This window comes from Nicotiana tomentosiformis, chromosome 6 (assembly GCF_000390325.3).
Source record: "Nicotiana tomentosiformis chromosome 6, ASM39032v3, whole genome shotgun sequence".
In the NCBI taxonomy this organism is placed as follows: Eukaryota; Viridiplantae; Streptophyta; class Magnoliopsida; order Solanales; family Solanaceae; genus Nicotiana; species Nicotiana tomentosiformis.
Genome location: NC_090817.1, coordinates 144,211,370 through 144,230,820, shown reverse-complemented (window position 1 = coordinate 144,230,820; position 19,451 = coordinate 144,211,370). Strand labels below are relative to the sequence as shown.

The window sequence follows — 19,451 nt, the reverse complement described above, 5'->3', positions numbered from 1 at the left end:
CTTTTGGACTTGGATATGAATACACATGGCAAGAATATCAGCACTGGACATCGCCATGTCGTGCCCCTTACTATCCACTAGAACAACTTGTACCACCACTGCACCAGACATTCCATCAGGCTAACATAATGTGGGGATCTGAGGAAGATGAGATTTTGGCCGGCATGAGGAAGCTATTTCTAAATGAAGAAGACATGGAATGCAGTGCAATCTTTGAGAAGGAGGAGGAGGAGGAGGAGGAGGAGGAGGAAGACCTTACCATTCAGATAATGGAATAGGGGGTTGTTCTCCAAAACAGGACCGCTGCAACGTCCCGGGATCGCCGAGTTCCTGGGTAGCCTGGCAAATTAGCATGAATTTCTTTCAAATAGTTTTGATCATTTAAGAAATTTTAAGTATTTTTTTTTAAAATAATTACTCGAGCCATTGAGTCGTACTTGTTGACTTTTTAAAAGTTTTATTAATGCATTATTGCTTTTCATGTTTATTAATTATTACATATCCTGATGAACCTACGACTGTGACATGTAATGAGACAATGCAACATAAGAAACGTGATTCGGAAGATCTGGAAGATGATATAATACCTGAGGAAATCGCCAAAGAAGTAGAGAATTTTGAAAACAAACCAAAGTCTAATTTGGAGGAAACCGAGGCCATCAACTTAGGGGATTCTGAAACAGTCAAGGAAACTCGTATAAGCATTCATCTATCACTGTCAGAGAAAGAAGAGTATATCAGATTCCTAAAGGAGTATGAGGAAATCTTTGCATGGTCCTACGACGATATGACTGGTTTAAGCACATCCATAGTAGCTCACAAGCTACCCATCAATCCCATGTGTCCACCGATGAAACAGATGCTCAGAAAGTTTAAGCCAGATATGAGTTTGAAGATAAAAGAGGAGGTCACCAGGAAAATCAAAGCCAAGGTTCTCTAAGTGGTCGAATACCCGACCTAGCTGGCCAACATTGTGCCGGTTCCAAAGAAAGATGGGAAAGTTAGAGTATGTGTCGATTATATATATATATATATATTAACTAAAAGAGATCTGAACAGAGCAAGTCCTAAGGATGATTTTCCACTGCCTAACATATATATACTGATTGACAACTGCGCTAAGCATGAACTTCAATTCTTTGTAGATTGCTTCGCAGGATACCACAAGATTTGGATGGATGAAGAGGATGCCGAAAAGACTTCCTTTATCACACCATGGGGAAAATATTGCTATAAAATGATGCCGTTTGGTTTGAAGAATGCTGGGGCCACCTACATTAGGGCCATGACGACTCTCTTCCATGACATGATACACAATGAAATAGAGGTATACGTTGATGATGTTATCATCAAATCTAAAAGGAGTTCGAAAATACAACTTGAAGTTGAACCCTGCAAAGTGTGCCTTCAGAGTTCCTACTGGAAAATTGTTAGGTTTCATCGTCAGCTACCAAGGTATTGAGCTATATCTGTCAAAAACAAAGCTATCGAGGACCTACCGCCTCCAAAGAATAAGAAAGATGTGATGAGTTTTCTAGGGTGCCTCAGTTACATCAGCCGCTTTATAGCACAATCAACTGTGATATGTGAGCCAATCTTCAGAGTGCTGAGGAAAGATACTGCAACAAGCTGGTCTGAAGAATGCCAGAAAGCCTTCGACAAAATCAAAGAGTATTTATTTAAACCGCCCGTGTTGGTCCCACCAGAACCAGGAAGACCACTGCTTCTTTATTTGTCTGTGTTGGATGGAGCCTTTGGTAGTGTTCTAGGACAACATGATTAAACTAGAAAGAAGGAGCAGGCGATATATTATCCGAGCAAGAAGTTCATGCCTTATGAAGCCCGGTATTCTTTATTGGAACACACCTGCTGTGCTCTGACATGGATAGCCCAAAAGTTGAGGCATTATTTCTGTGTGTACACTACATATCTCATATCGAGGATGGATCCTCTTAAATACATCTTTCAGAAACCCATGCCTACGGGAAAACTAGCAAAGTGGCAGATATTGCTGAGTGAGTTCGATATCATCTATGTAACCTAGAAGGCAGTCAAATGGCAAGCATTGGCGAATCACTTGGTAGAAAATCCCATAGACGGAGAATACAAACCATTGAAAAAGTATTTTCCCGACGAGGAGGTATCGTTTGTGGGAAAATAAATTACCAAGGCATACGATGGTTGGAGGATGTTCTTCGATGGAGCAGCAAACTTCAAAGGAGTGAGTATTAGAGCTGTCTTAGTGTCAGAAACCTGTCAACACTATCCGGTATCCGCAAAACTCAGGTTTCTATGCACCAACAATATGGCGGAATATGAGGCCTACATCCTAGGACTCAGGTTGGCCATTGATATGAATGTCCAGGAGTTGCTGGTAATTGGAGATTTAGATCTATTGGTGCACCAGGTTCTAGGAGAATGGGCTACGAAGAACACTAAAACATTGCCATACTTGCATTGTGTATAAGGGCTGATCAAGAGATTCACAAAGATAGAGTTCAGGCATGCTCCAAGGATTCATAATGAGTTTGCAGATGCATTAGCTACTTTATGCTCCATGATACAATACCCAGACAAGAATTTCGTCGATCTTATCCCAATAGGAATTCATATGCATCCAGCTTATTGTGCTCATGTTGAGGAAGAAATTGACAGAAATCCATGGTTCCACGACATCATGGAATACTTAGAAAAGGGAGAATATCCAGAGCACACTACACACACTCAGAAGCGCACGCTTCGAAGATTAGCCAACCATTTCTTCCGAAACAGAGGAATTATGTATAGAAGGTCTCCTGATTTGTGATTGTTGCGATACGTCGATGCCAAGGAGGCATCTAGATTACTCGACTAAATACATGCCGGAACTAGCGGACCCCACATGAATGGTTTCGTTCTGGCCAAGAAGATACTAAGAGCAAGATATTTCTGGATGACTATTGAAACAGACTGCATCAAATATGTTCAAAAGTGTCACCAATGCTAGATACATACTGATATGATATGAGTGCTGCCCAACGAACTCAATGCAAAACGTTCGCCCTGGCCCTTCTCTGCTTGGGGTATGGATGTCATCGGACCAATCAAACTCGCTGCTTCATACAGATATAGGTTCATTCTGGTGGCTATAGACTACTTCACAAAATGGGTTAAAGCCGCCTCCTATAAGGCTGTAACTAAGAAGGTCGTAACGGATTTCATTCGGGACCGCATCGTTTGTCGATTTGGAGTACCTGAGTCAATCATTACTTACAATACTGCCAATCTCAACAGTGACTTGACGAAAGCCATGTTTGAAACATTCAAGATCAAGCATCGAAACTCTACAACATACAGGCCACAAATGAATAGACCCGTAGAATCCGCCAATAAGAATATCAAGAAGATATTAAGGAAATTGTAGACAATTACGAACAATGGCACGAGAAGCTACCGTTTGCTTTGCTCTAGTATCGCACCACAGTTCGTACATCAACAAGGGCAACTCCCTATCTATTGGTTTACAGTACTGAAGCTATTATTCCCGCCGAAGTAGAAATCCCTTCCTTAAGGGTCATATAGGAAGCCGAGCTCAGCGACGTGGAATGGGTGCGGCGCCGGCACGAACAACTAGATCTCATTGATGGGAAAAGAATGAACACAGTGTGTCACAGTCAACTCTACCAGAATAGAATGGCAAGAGCTTTCAACAAAAAGGTTAGATCAAGGCAATTCACACTGGGGCAATTGGTACTAAAACGGATCTTCCCACATCAAGATGAAGCAAAGGGGAAATTCTAACCTAAATGGCAAGGCCCTTACATGGTTCACCGAGTATTAACAGGAGGAGCACTTATACTTGAAGAAATTGACAGGGAGATCTGGCCAAAGCGCATCAATTCGGACGCAGTCAAGAGATACTATGTTTAAGATTATGTTTGCACTTTTTATTTGATATTATTGAACCACGCTTGACCTGATTTCCTTTTAAGAGGGGATACATAGGAAGCCATGTGTGGGTTCGGTAACATCAAAATAAAATCTTCATAACCCTATGGTAAAAACCTAGGGCAAGAATACGAGTTTGCCCGATCTCATCATGATTGGAACCACCAAGGAATGTACTGCCAGAAGTATGCATTTAAACCGGGGAAGAAATTTTAGTAGATCCTCAAAATTTCGAGTTACGGAGGTTGCAATGTCTCAAAGCGTGTCACAGTCATCAATTCAACAAACTATCTACTTTCATGCATTATCACATATTTCAAAATAACTACATTTTATACAAGCAGATTATCACAAATGTATGTTTTTCAAAAATATTATTTTTATAGAAGCCAGACGTTACCCGGGGTGACTCAAACAGGGCCTCCAGACAAGAGCAAAGGCAAAGCAAGGAATCGAGAGCACGAACCAACCTTTCCCCCTTGCAAAAATCACGATTTTTCCTTGGACGCAAGCACAATGAACATAACAGGAACGACCGCAAATACATACGCGCAGATCACTATCTTGATAACGACAAATGTCGCTAAACGCAAACACGTCAAGCTAAGAAATAGTTTTATACTCTCGCATTTGGTCATTGTTTTTCTTGCATAGGGCTAATCATTGTCCTTATCATTACATAGGGACAAACAATGCCCTCACATTGCACGAGGCTAAGCATTGCCTCCACACGGCATGAGACTAAGCATTGTCTCTATTATTGCATAAGGCTAAGCATTGCCTTTCCTGCACAAGAGACTAAACACTGTCTCCATAATTTGCATGCGGTTAAGCATTATCTCCATTATCGCATAAGGCTAAGCATTGCCTTTCCTTTGCATGAGACTAAACACTGTCTCCATTCTTTGCATGAGACTAAGCACCGTCTCCATATTGCATAAGGCTAAGCACTGCCTTTCTATGCATGAGACTAAACACTGTCTCCATTTGTTGCATGAGGCTAAGCATTGTCTCCAGTATTGCATAAGGCTAAGCATTGCCTTTCCTTGTATGAGACTGAACACTGTCTCCATTTCTTGCATGAGGCTAAGCATTACCTCCAATATTTCATAAGGCTAAGCATTACCTTTCTTTGCATGAGACTAAACACTATCTCCATTTCTTGCATAAGGCTAAGCATTGCCTCCATTATTGCCTTAGGCTGAGCATTGCCTTTCCTTGACAGAGACTAAGCACTGTCTCCTTTCCTTGCACGAGGCTAAGTATTATCTCCATTTCTTGCACGAGGATAAGCATTGCCTCCACCATTGCATAAGGCTAAGCACTGCCTTTCCTTGCATGAGACTAAGCACTGTCTCCATTCCTTGCACGAGACTAAGCATGGCCTCAATTGTTACATATAGCTAGGAATTGCCTTTCCTTGTATGAGACTAAGCATTGTCTCCGCTCTTTGCATCAGGCTAAGCACTGCCCTCATCCCATACAAGACTAAACCTTGTCTCGTCTTGTTCTTGCATACGACTAAGCATCACATGTTTCCTTTACCAAGCAATTCATATTACCACATACTTGCATCTGCTGAAACATCGCCACATTGTCCGAAGGCGTCATAGTCCAAAGGCACCATCCTCATAGCCTGATGATACCATGCCATGGCTGGAGGATCTCTCAAAATTACATATCATTATTCAAAGGCTTCATTAGGCACCATCCTCATGGCCCGAGAACACCATTCCATGGCCTGCGAATCCCTTATCATAAACTTCATGGCCCAGGACATCATCCTCATCGTCCAAAGACAACTCTCATGGTCCAAAGGGAATTTGCATCATGGGTACATTTTTGCAATCACTCGTATATATTCGCATGTATCATGTTTTAAGTGTTTGCAGGTAACTCGAGAGGAAGCCGTTCTATAAACAAGAGAAATTCTCCCTCCGGTTTCCGTTTACAACATTCATATCCTTAAATCACCTCAAACGTAACAGATGATCAGCAATTGATTACCTTTTGTTCTATAACCATTCAAATATCTGCCTCCTACATATGTAACGTTCATTACGCATTTATAGCTCCACCTAAAATTATATGTTACTTACGACACTATCCTACCCAAAAGAACCTTTCTGAAACATACGACCACTCTTATAACAATTCCATCAGTTTCATTCGTCGTTGGATCCAAATCTACATACGGCTTGATTCCCGTAACACCAGGGATATGTAGGCAACTCAAGAACCAGGGTTCAACCCCCATTTTTTTCAAAACACATCATTCCTCACTTATTTTGGACAAAATTGGTCGTCATTTTCTTTACCTGACAACTCTTTCATCAGTCCAGGGTAAAGAAAGGCAGTTGTTGATACCCAATTTTGCCCTGATATTTTTCAAATAATATATATACTTTTAAAATATCATTTTACATCATTACTTAATTTATAAGGGTTATATAAGTACTCTCTGTAATGTTTCTATAATTTTTAAATATTTGAAATTGATTTTCTTGCATTTAAACTGTTCAAATATTTATTAATTACTCTTTTAAATTATTGTTTGATGCATTAATCATCAAAATTTATTATTTGTATCCACATATATGTTTCATAATATTTTACTTATTTTTATATAATTATATTTGTATTTTAAAGCGATTTTACATAATTTTGCAATAATAGCCTATATTTTGTACATAATTGTATTTATTATATTATTTTATACTAAAATAGCATTTCTTATATTTTTATAATGTTGAGCGGTTATTTTCAAGAATTTTACTACGTGAATAATATTTTACTATTTATTAGTCATTTGTTTAATTATTTTATCTTAGTTCCTTGTATTTAAAATCAAGCCCAATCCCAAGCCAATTGTCTGACCAAATTAATGGCCCAAACACCCCAAACCTTAGCCCAATCTGCCCTGGCCCAAACCAAACGATCTCTTTATTCCAATTCGATCGGGACCCGTTTATTTAACTCGCCCCACCTTCCTTTTTAATCTTGGCCATTGATCTCAAATGATCAACGGCCTGAAATAAAACCATCACTCTCCTTATATCCCCACCCCAAACCTAGAGACCATTTTTTTTTCCAGCCGCCCTCACATGCTCTCATATTATACGAACCCTAGTTGTCTTACCGCCCAAAAATCTCTCCAAATCCGGTTATACTATGGAGTCCTACGATATGCTTACTTTATTTACACTACCCTGATACTACTCACATGCTCTTGATGCTACTTAGTACTCACCCTAATTTTGGCAAGTATCACCATTCCATATCGGACCCATTTAACTCTGATCTTTAAGATTTGGACGATATCTCATCCATATACACCGAAAAGGGATTGATTCCCCACATCCATGGGTCGATTTTCAATCGTTGAACCCTAACTAGGGTCTAAAAATCAATTTCTTCCTTTGCCGACACTGTTACTGATTGCATGCGATATTTGCTTTCCTTATTTATGTTTAATCGATCGTTTTCCTTGTTCGTTCATTCAATTTCAACACAATATAAACCCATCCCCTAATTCCCCTAAATGGACCTTAATGACTATTATTCTCTCACTCTCCTTCATTCTACTATTCTGAAATTTAAAACCTTGGCCGACTGAAAGCCAAGGCCACCAGAAATCAATTGTTGCTTCTTCTTAGTGTGAGCACTGCCCGAGGTTCATTCAAGACCCTTGGGAACTTTGACGCACTGATATTCTAGGAGTCCTATTGTTTATTGCTAGTTGATTTGCTACCGGAGCTTAATTTCCTTGTTCGTTTAATTTGCAATTGGTAAATACCTTGACTCTTGCAATTCTATGCTTAGTTGTGGTCATGGCCTGAACACCATGCTTGTTCGAATTTTCTGAGCCTATATGATTACAATATATTGTTGCCTTTGTTTGCAATCCTATCTGCCTTGAAGTTAGCTTATAGTCCTGTATTGTCTAGCATCTAAACTTGCCTAAATCATGTACTCGGATGTCTGCCCATTATGTATATTTTGATCATCTTGAACTTACTTAGTCTACTATGTTTATGCACACATGAGTTTGCTATGTATGTTGCTTGCCCATGTTCATGCACTGCTATGAGTTATTGTATTAAAACTCTTGGGATACTTATTCATGCCTAGAATATGCTCGACTGTATTTCTCTATGCTAAGCCATTCAGGCATAACTTGCTACCTGGTCATGTCTGTATGAACGCTGAACTCTTCAAACAAGCATGCTACTCTACTATTTGTGAACCCCAATCCTCATTATATTTGTTTGCTTTACTACCATCCTATTCCGTAGACTCATGCCTGCTAATGTTAGGATTGCTCAGGTTTAATGCCTAGGGAATCTTTGATATCAATTTGTATTAAGTACTTGTTCACTGACAAGTTGTGGTATTGAGTTTGTGGTATTGTTGACCCTAAGCTTCTGTAATAGGTTTCCTTAGTAGCATTTCTATGTCACGCCCCAACCTAGGGGAGCGCGACCGGCGCTCAACCGAGTGAACCCGGTCGAGCAAGCCTAGTAAACCTTTCCTACCCGACTCACTCATAATCCAAGAAGGTAAACGCATCACCATTTGTAAAACAAAGGGGACATCAGTAATGTAAATATATAAACGTTGCTAGTTCATTTTTCATTATATACATTATGTCATAGTTATGTTTCCAAAATACAACTCGACTCCAACGACACCCCAACATACATACATGACGCACATAAATGTCTACGGAGCCTCTAAGGTTACAAAAGAACAACATGACAATGCCGGCAACAAGGCCCCGACTATACCTCAACATATGAAAACTTATATAAAGGAAGGACTACATGACCCCAGGAAGAAATGGGGCACACCAAGACTGCTGTGATGAGTGTGAGGGAGAACACCACTATCTGCGATCAGCGCTATCTGTAATGGAACCACCTACATCTATTCAAAGATGTAGCGCCCCCGGCAAAAAGGACGTTAGTACTGTCTAATAGTACTAGTATGTAAAGCAAACACTAATCTCAGTAGAATGAACAGTGAAAGAAAGAGAAGGCTGTCACAACAATCAATAAGTACTTCACAAAAATACCAAGTAAGGATTACATAATTTCCAATTCAATCTTTCCATCTTTCAGGTTAATAATCTTTAGTGCCAAAGCCACAACTCATAATGCCACCGTGTTTTTACACGGAGTCCGGTCTCGGCCCGACCGGCTAAGCCATCTCAAGTGAGACATATCCATATCCACAATGTAATTCAATAGTTCTAACACAAATGCCACCATCTGTACGGCATGGCGTCCGATCTCGGCCCGATCGGCTAAGCCATCTCACTTGAGACATAACCTCTTTCAATTGTCCACTCAATTCACATCTCTTTCCCATCTTTTATTACATGGCACAAACAGCGTCAGTTACTAAATAGTTCTTGGCACTTGGGCACATTTTACAATTAAAGTCTTTCCCTTTTTATTCGTTTAAATAACGCCATCATTCATGTCGATAAGTACTATCACATAAGACATTTCACACGTAAGGGGGAGCTTGGGAAATCATAGTTACGTTCTCAAATAGTATGATGACATGGTAAATATCTAAAACAATTAGGAAACATGAATCTTTCAACCAAACACACTAAGGCAAACAATTCTAGTAAAAATCAAGTCGGAACTTACACCAAATATTCGGACACCAGGAGTTCAATTCTAGCAAGAAAAGAGTTATCCATACATACCGCAATTGCGCTTCTTTAGACTCTACAATTATCCGAAACCCTTAGCAACCTCAATCTATTTTTGCAATATACAAATTGAACCCAAAATTAGGAAAATGTTCATAGTTCTAGTTCACTTTTTATTTTTACCACACTCTTTATCACATGCATGCAAGATGAATCACTCTCATACCCATGAAGCATTACCCTAGTATCCCATCATAGCTATGTTTGAAATTAAGAGCTGGGGTGATGAAATCTTACCTTTTTGGATGAAGAAATTGGGTGCTCTACTTGAGTATTTCCAAGCTTTTAGTGATGGATGAAGATTGATTGATGAAAATTAATTCCTCCCTCTAGAACCCTCTCTCTCTCACACTAGAATTATCAGGAATAAGCTCAAAATAGACTAAAGGGGGTGTTTTAACGGAATGGGGGTCGGGTTTTAAATTAAGAAAAATGGTGCCCCGACGCAGGACTTCGGTTGCATAAGCGACCACATAATGGTTATGCGGTCCGCAAAGTGACCACGGAAATGGCCCTCATGGGCCTGAACTTACGGCCCAGGTATGCGACCAGTATGCGGTCCGCATACTCATTCTGCGGTCGCATAATGCACCGCAGAACTCCCTCCGCGAAAACTCAAGAGGGATTATGCGATCGATATGTGGTCCGCATATCAATTATGCGATCGCATAATCGACCTCAAAACTGACCTCAAGTCGGCCAAACTTACTGCTTCACTCTGTGGCCATTATGCGGTCCGCAGAGTGATTATGCGGCCGCATAATGGGCCGCAGAAATGCATTCTTCTGCGAAATATTTTCCTCTCAGTTCGTAGGGTACTGTTCAATCCAAAAAGTTAAGCTCGCCGCGAAAAATTTCTACTATAATTAACGCAGGAATCAAACTTGGCACCACGAAACCCGGAGTTTTTTGGTTTAAATTTTTACGGGTCCTTACATCCTCCCCCACTTAAGATCATCCGTCCTCGAATTAGGGTCAAGGTTTGCTTAACACAGTTTTAGTCGTACCACATACCATCAGCCCCATATTTGCCTAACTTCTTAATTTTCTGAAAATTTCGCCAAAGTTTCCTTTGTATTTAGGCTTATCCACCTGTCAGAGAGACCCCGAAACACACCTTAGCAACATATATAGAATTAAATGACACAGTAGAATGCAAAATAACATCAACGGAAGCCTCATAAGGGACATATAACTAGAAAGAAGTGTCTTTATATTAGCCGAATAAGTGATACAAAATTTTGGAGGGGGGGACAACTTTATAGAGCTATTACATGGCTATTCAAATAAATGAGGGTACTTTTCTTTCATTTCATTCTCGGATTCTCAAGTTGCTTCTTCGATTTGCTGGTTTCGCCATAATACCTTTACGGATGCAATTTCTTTGTTCCTCAAATTCCGGACCTGTCTATCAAGGATAGTAACCGGAATCTCTTCGTATGATAGTTCCTCACTAATCTCGATGGTCTCAACCGACACGATAGCGGACGGATCTCCAACTACCTTCTTCAACATGGACACATGGAATACTGGGTGCACTAATGACATCTCAGGGGGTAGCTCAAGCTTGTACGCCACCTGACCTATCCTTTGAATGATCCTGTATGGCTCGACATACCTTGGACTTAATTTCCCTTTCTTTCCAAACCTTATGATCCCCTTCATGGGAGATACCTTCAAGAACACCCAATCATCTTCATTGAACTCTAAGTCTCTGCGACGAACATCTGAATAGGATTTTTGACGACTCTGAGCAGTTTTCAACCGCTCTTTTATGATCTTAACCTTTTCCATAGCCTGATGCACAAGGTCTGGTCCTATTAGTTCATCTTCTCCAACCTCGAACCACCCAACCACCGATCTACATCCTTTACCATATAAGGCCTCAAACGGTGCCTCTTGAATACTAGCATGTAAGCTGTTATTATAAGCAAATTCTATGAGCGGCAAATGATCATCCCAGCTACCTTTGAAGTCAAGCACACACGCACGCAACATGTCCTCAAGCATTTGAATAGTCCTCTTTGCTTGCCCGTTAGTTTGTGGATGGAAAGCCATGCTAAGATTTACCTGCGTACCGAAACCTTGCTGGAATTTCTTCCAGAAATTAGCTGTGAATTGGGCCCCTCGATCGGAAATGATGGAAACTGGAGTGCCATGAAGCCTGACTATTTCCTTGATATACAATTGAGCATATTATTCTGCAGTGTCAGTGGATTAACTAGCAAGAAGTCTGCTGATTTAGTGAGTCAATCCATGATCACCCAAATTGAGTCAAACTTACGCGGAGTGCGCGGTAACCCTACCACAAAATCTATATTGATCATTTCCCATTTCCACATTGGGATTTCTATACTTTGTGCTAACCCACCAGGCCTTTGATGCTCGGCCTTCACTTGTTGACAGTTTGAACATTTTGCCACAAAGTCCGCCACACCCCTCTTCATGTCATTCCACCAGTAAAATTCCTTGAGATCATGATACATTTTTGTAGAACCTGGATGCACGGAATATCTAGAAGTATGAGCTTCTGCCATGATTCTTTCTCGAAGACCATCTACGTTTGGAACACATAGTCATCCTTGGTACCGTAATGTACCGTCATCCATGCCAAGAGAAAAAGCCGTAGTCCTGTGTTTATGAATACCTTCCTTCAGCTGCACCAACACTGGATCATTGTATTGCTTCTCCTTCACCTCCGTCACAAGCAATGATTCCGCCCTATTCCGCACAATCACCCCCCCCTAAATTAGAGTCTGCAAGACGAACTCCCAAACTGGCTAACTGGTGAACCTCTCAGGCTAAGGGCCTTTGACATGCCTCCAAGTGAGCCAAACTACCCATAGACTTCCAACTAAGAGCATCCTCCGCCACATTAGCTTTCCCCGGATGATACAAAATGTCGACGTCATAATCTTTGAGCAATTCGAGCCACCTTCTCTGCCTTAAGTTCAATTCTTTTTGCTTAAAAATGTACTGAAGACTCTTGTGGTCTGTGAATACATCTACATGGACTCCATACAAATGATGACGCCAAAGTTTTATTGCAAAAACCACTGCCGCAAGCTCTAAGTCATGAGTTAGAAAGTTCTTTTCATGATTCTTAAGTTGCCTTGAAGAATATGCTATTACCTTACCATGTCGCATTAATACACACCCAAGACCGATCCTTGAAGCATCGCAATACACCACAAACCCCTCGGTACTCTCTGGCAAGGTCAATACCAGCGCAGAAGTTAACCTTGATTTTAATTCCTGGAAGCTCCTTTCACAAGCATCGGACCACTGGAACTTAACTGCCTTCTGCGTTAATTTAGTCAATGGGGAGGCAAGAGTGGAGAACCCCTCTACGAACCTCCTATAATACCCGGCCAAACCTAAGAAACTGCGAATCTCTGTTGGAGTAGTAGGTCTAGGCCAGTCTTTCACCGCTACAATCTTTTGAGGATCAACCTTAATTTCTTTGCTACAATCTTTTGAGGATCAACCTTAATTCCTTCTCCGGAGACGACATGACCCAGGAATGTAACAGATTCGAGCCAAAATTCGCATTTCGAGAACTTTGCATACAATTGGTGTTGATGAAGAGTTTGCAGAACTGCCCTGAGGTGATCAGCATGATCCTCTCAACTTCGTGAATACACAAGGATGTCGTCAATGAATACTATCACAAAGGAGTCGAGGAACGGCTTGAAAACTCGATTCATAAGATCCATGAAAGCTGCCGGGGCATTTGTTAGCCCGAAAGACATTACCAAAAATTCAAAGTGCCCATACCGGGTTCTAAAAGCTGTTTTTGGAATATCCTGCTCCCTTACCTTCAATTGATGGTACCCAGACCACAAATCAATTTTGGAGAAGAACTTAGCACCTTGTAATTGATCAAACAAATCATCTATTCTAGGCAACGGGTATTTGTTTTTGATTGTGGCTTTGTTGAGTTGCTGGTAATCAATACACATCCGCAGCGATCCATCTTTCTTTCTGACAAAGAGAACTGGTGCGCCCCAAGGTGACACACTTGGTCGGATGAAACCTTTCTCTAGAAAATCCCTTAGTTGTTCCTTTAGCTCTTTTAATTCTGCCGGCGCCATTCTATAAGGTGGAATGGATATAGGCTGCGTGCTCGGCATCACATCAATCCCAAAATCAATCTCTCTGTCTGGAGGAATTCCAGGGAGCTCATACGGAAATACATCGGGAAATTCATTCACAATTGATATAGATTCAAAGGTAGGCACCTCGGCAGTGTTGTCCGTAACTCGGACCAAATGATAAATACACCCCTTCCTGATCATCTTTGTGGCCTTAAGGTAAGAAATAAACCTACCTTTTGGCATAACATTATTCCCCTCCCACTCAACAGCTAGCTCATTAGGAAACTCAAGCCTCATGATTCTAGCTCGGCAATCGAGTTTGGAAAAACATGAATAAAGCCAATCCATTCCCATTATTACGTCAAAATCAATCATCCCTAGTTCAATAAGATCGGCCATGGTATCTCGACCATGCACCATGACAACACAATCCCTATAAACTAGTGCGGCCATAATAGACTCGCCATCCGGATTAGATACAGAGAACGGCTCATGAAGCTGTTCCGGTTCTATCCGAAGCTCATAGCAACATAAGGATGAACATAGGACAAGGAAGATCCGGGATCAATAAGGGCATACACACCATGAGATTGAATAGTTAATATACTTGTGACGACATCTGGTGAAGCCTCTGCACTCTGTCGACCACTCATAGCATAGAATTGGCTGGGTCCTCCCGAACTCTGTGCACCACCCCTAGTTGCACCACGCCCTGTGGGTGCTAGAGAGCCTCGAGCTGGAGGGGGTGCTGAAGATGTAGCGGCTGTAGGACTGGATGACTGAGCCGTGCCCCTACCTACACCCTGATGGGATGCATGACACTCCCTCTGAATATGGCCTCTCATCCCATATCCGTAACACACTGGCATGTCCAAGTAGCAGACTCCCGAATGTATCCTCCCACACTTAGGGCATGGGACCCTCTGCTGCTGCTGGAATCTCCCTCCTGATTGGCCCTGATAGTGGGACCCCCTGCTGCCCTGACCGGGCCTAAAGCGACTCCTCTGCTGCTGATTGTGCCCTGATAGCGGGGCACTAGCTGAAGACTGAGCATAAGATTGGGATGGCCCTGATGATCCTCCCCAAAAAGCTGATCTCCCACCTCCGAATGCATCCCAAAGGTTGCCCGCTGATCGGGCCCTACTACTACTTTCCCGTTTCATCCTGAACATTAACTTTCGAGCCTCTGTAGCTTGGGCAAATGCCACCATCTTTCCATAGTTCATGTCAGAATTTAGAGCAGTTGTGGAAGCCTCATTAATAACTAAAGGGTTAAGGCCCTGCACAAATCGACGCACCCTAGTCTCCATAGTCGGCATCATATAAGCAGCATACTTTGACAGGCGCACAAACTCCATGTGATATTCCCACACACTCTTACTACCCACTTTAAGGGTCTCAAACTCCACAGCACGGGCTGCCTTAGTCTCGGCAGGCAAGAAATGGTCTATGAAGGCATCTACAAACTCGCTCCATCGCGCTGGAGGGCTCCCCTCCTCACGGGAATCCTCCCACATCTCAAACCAGGAATATGCCACCCCTTTCAAATGATAGGAGGCCAACTCTACTCCCTCTGTCTCCATAGCACGCATAACTCAGAGAGTCTTATGCATCTCATCAATAAAATCCTGAGGGTCTGCCGCGGGATCAGTACCTGTGAACATTGGAGGGTCTAACTGAAGGAACCTGTTTACCCTAGAACCAGAAGAATCTTCCTGCAAGCTAAATGAGGTGGGTACAACATTTGACCTCTGAGCCTGGGAAACAACTAACTGAGTCAACATATGAATAGCTCCTCTAAGATCCCCATCGGAAATACCGGAACCGGGAGCTGTGGCTGCAGGTGGAACAGGTATATCGGCGGGAGGGATTATAGCATCCTCCGCGGGTGTAGGGACTGGGGTAGTCTATTTTGGAGTAGACGAATCAGGCAGTGTGATGGTAGGGGGTTACCCTCACCCGCATTATCAAGTAAGGGATCGATAACCACTCCTGGGGTGGTATTGGCCTCTTGGCCAATTCTCGCTCTCTTCATGGTGCCATTGACTGAAAGTTAGAACAATGCACGAGTTAGGGGAAAACAACCTCACGTTTCGCTTTATCGCACGATATAGAACAACAATGAAGGGTATCATTCTTAAATGTCCAAGTAGCCCCCTAATTATAGATGTGGTCGACAACACACCGATAAGAAGGGCTCTACTAGACACGGCTCTGAGACATCCTAGGACACTTTAAAACCTTAAGCTCTGATACCAAGTTTGTCACGGCCCAACCTCGGAGAGCACGACCGACGCTCAACCGAGTGAACCCGGTCGAGCAAGCCTAGTAAACCATTCCTACCCGACTCACTCATAATCCAAGAAGGGAAATGCATCACCATTTGTAAAACAGAGGATAGATCAGTAATGTAAATATATAAACGTTGCTAGTTCATTTTTCATTATATACATTATGTCATAGTTATGTTTCCAAAATACAACTCGACTCCAACGACACCCCAACATACATACATGACCCACATAAATGTCTACGGAGCCTCTAAGGGTACAAAAGAACAACATGACAATGCCAACAATAAGGCCCCGGCTATACCTCAACATATGCAAACTTATCTAAAGGACCGACTACATGACCCCAGGAAGAAATGGGGCTCACCAAGACTACTGTGATGAGTGTGAGGGAGAACACCACTATCTGCGATCAGCGCTATCTGCAATGGAACCACCTACATCCATTCAAAGATGTAGCGCTCCCGGCAAAAGGGACGTTAGTACTGTCGAATAGTACTAGTATGTAAGGAAAACACTAATCTCAGTAGAATGAACAGTGAAACAAAGAGAAGGAAGTCACAACAATCAATAAGTACTTCACAGAAATACCAAGTAAGGATTACATAATTTCCAATTCAATCTTTCCATCTTTTAGGTTAATAATCTTTAGTGCCAAAGCCACAACTCATAATGCCACCATGTTTTTTCACGGAGTCTGGTCTCGGCCCGACCGGCTAAGCCATCCCAAGTGAGACATATCCATATCCACAATGTAATTCAATAGTTCCAACACAAATTCCACCATGTGTACGGCATGGCGTCCGATCTCGGCCCGATCGGCTAAGCCATCTCACTTGAGATATAACCTCTTTCAATTGTCCACTCAATTCACATCTATTTCCCATCTTTTATTACATGGCACAAACAGCCTCAGTTACTAAATAGTTCTTGGCACTTGGGCATATTTTACAATTCAAGTCTTTCCCTTTTTATTCGTTTAAATAACGCCATCATTCATGTCGATAAGTACTATCACATAAGACATTTCACACGTAAGGGGGGGAGCTTGGGAAATCATAGTTACGTTTTCAAATAGTATGATGGCATGGTAAATATCTAAAACAATTAGGAAACATGAATCTTTCAACCAAACACACTAAGGCAAACAATTCTAGTAAAAATCAAGTCGGAACTTACACCAAATATTCGGACAACAGGAGTTCGATTCTAGGAAGAAAATAGTTAGCCATACATACCTCAAGTGCAATTCTTTAGACTCTATAATTATCCGAAACCCTTAGCAACCTCAATCTATTTTTGTAATATATAAATTGAACCCAAAATTAGAAAAATGTTCATAGTTCTAGTTCACTTTTTATTTTTCCCACACTCTTTATCACATGCATGCAAGATGAATCATTCTCATACCCATGAAGCATTACCCTAGTACCCCATTATAGCTATGTTTGAAATTAAGAGCTGGGGTGATGAAATCTTACCTTTTTGGATGAAGAAATTGGGTGCTCTACTTGTGTATTTCCAAGCTTTGAGTGATGGATGAAGATTGATTGATGAAAATTAATTCCTCCCTCTAGAACCCTCTCTCTCTCACACTAGAATTATCAGGAATAAGCTCAAAATAGACTAAACGGGGTGTTTTAACGGAATGGGGGTCGGATTTTAAATTAAGAAAAATGGTGCCCCGACACAAGTCTACGGTCGCATATACGACCGCATAATGGTTATGTGGTCCGCAAAGTGACCGCAGAAATGGCCCTCAGGGGCCTGAACTTACGGTCCAGGTATGCGACCAGTATGCGGTCTGCATACTCGTTCCGCGGTCGCATAATGCACCGGAGAACTCCCTCCGTGAAAACTCAAGAGGGATTATGCGATCGATATCTGGTCCGCATATTAATTATACGGTCGCATAATCGACCGCAAAATTGACCTCAAGTTGGCCAAACTTACTGCTTCACTCTGCGGCCATTATGCGGTCCGTAGAGTGATTATGCGGCCGCATAATGGGCCGCAGAAATGCATTCTTCTGCGAAATATTTTCCTCTCAGTCCGTAGGGTACTGTTCCTCTCTACTATAATTAACGCAGGAATCTAACTTAGCACCACGAAACCCCGAGTTTTTTGGTTTAAATTTTTACGGGTCCTTACATTCTACTTGCTCTTAATTGGTCTGGAACTCTTAGTTATGTCCTGCCTTGAATCCTTATGTTCTTGTTGAGAAGACGGTTGTGGTATATACCCCAAAGGGGAGTCTATCGAGCATGTCATTATCATTTGTTAATCTTCTTAGAACTAATCCATGTCTTTAACTCTAATGCTGAGTTTCTTGCTTTGTGGATTCATGTTACCCATAACTAATCTGGTGCATCTTAAGAAGTCTATGCTTTGAACTTATTTGTTAGTTTAAAAACCTCACATATGTGCTCATTGTAAGGTCTTTGTACATGTGCGTCCTCTCACCTGTTAGATTTCACCCCTAAGGTGATACTTAGAAAATCTTTCTGCTGATGATTGTAATAATAGAAATCCATGTGTCTTTGCCTGGGCTCTGAGCCATTTTAATGACATGTTTTATGACCCCATGTTCCTGTTATTTGTTAATGGGTAAGCATGCCAATTGTTTTCATGTTTGGGCCCTAGCTTATTGGGCCGTGTGTTTTATTGGATCTGAGCATTAGTCAAACAAGCTTGCGAGCCTGGGCATTGAGCTTGTTTGATATGCAAGAGTATGGTTGGTGAAGGCCCAGAAGGGAACTGCTAGGATACTTTGTACTTGTGCTGGACCTGTAATTCTTGTATTTAGGCATGCAATAGCGCTATTAAGTTTGTATTTGTTTTATTCTAAACTTGGCATGTAATAATTTGTAAACAAACAATTGGGGGCATTAATGAATAGGGGGTTGGGGTATTCTAATACTTGCATGAATGGTTAGAAAACATGCCTATAGGGTCTATGTGTTCTATTTGCTATTATGTCCAGCATGCCTTGTTTGTTTTGTTAGCTTGCGTTGCACACTGATAGGAATAACGCACACACTTAACTTGTCAAAATATGCGACACTCGTTTCTATGTCTGATATTCTACGCTCCTAGATAATATGCCTATAGGATACAATAATGCAATACCTTTGTTAACCTAGATACCATGGATATATGGTTTAATAATTAATCAACTGTTTCATACTGCTTTTGTACTGCATCACTTAGATAGCATGCCTATAGGGATAAAGCATTATAAAATCAAGTCTAATTGTCAATTGTTAGAAATTCTACCTATATGGTATTTATTGACGCTACTAATCCTGTGTTTTCGAATGACCTCACTGCCTAATTATGCGACTGTTAGAGATCATATCTAGGGTATTGTCACCTGCCTAAGACGCATTCCTATAAAATCAGTGCTAATAA

At 41.5% G+C, this 19,451-nt stretch overlaps 1 protein-coding gene across 1 annotated transcript; it reads left to right on the top strand.

The window, feature by feature from the left end:
- The first annotated feature begins 2,305 nt into the window (after nucleotides 1–2,305).
- LOC138894885 (uncharacterized) lies at nucleotides 2,306–2,806 on the top strand. The gene is made up of 2 exons (XM_070179620.1): nucleotides 2,306–2,374; nucleotides 2,480–2,806. Exons 1-2 carry the CDS (start codon nucleotides 2,306–2,308, stop codon nucleotides 2,804–2,806), a joined length of 396 nt encoding a protein of 131 aa, XP_070035721.1.
- Nucleotides 2,807–19,451: the final 16,645 nt, after the last annotated feature.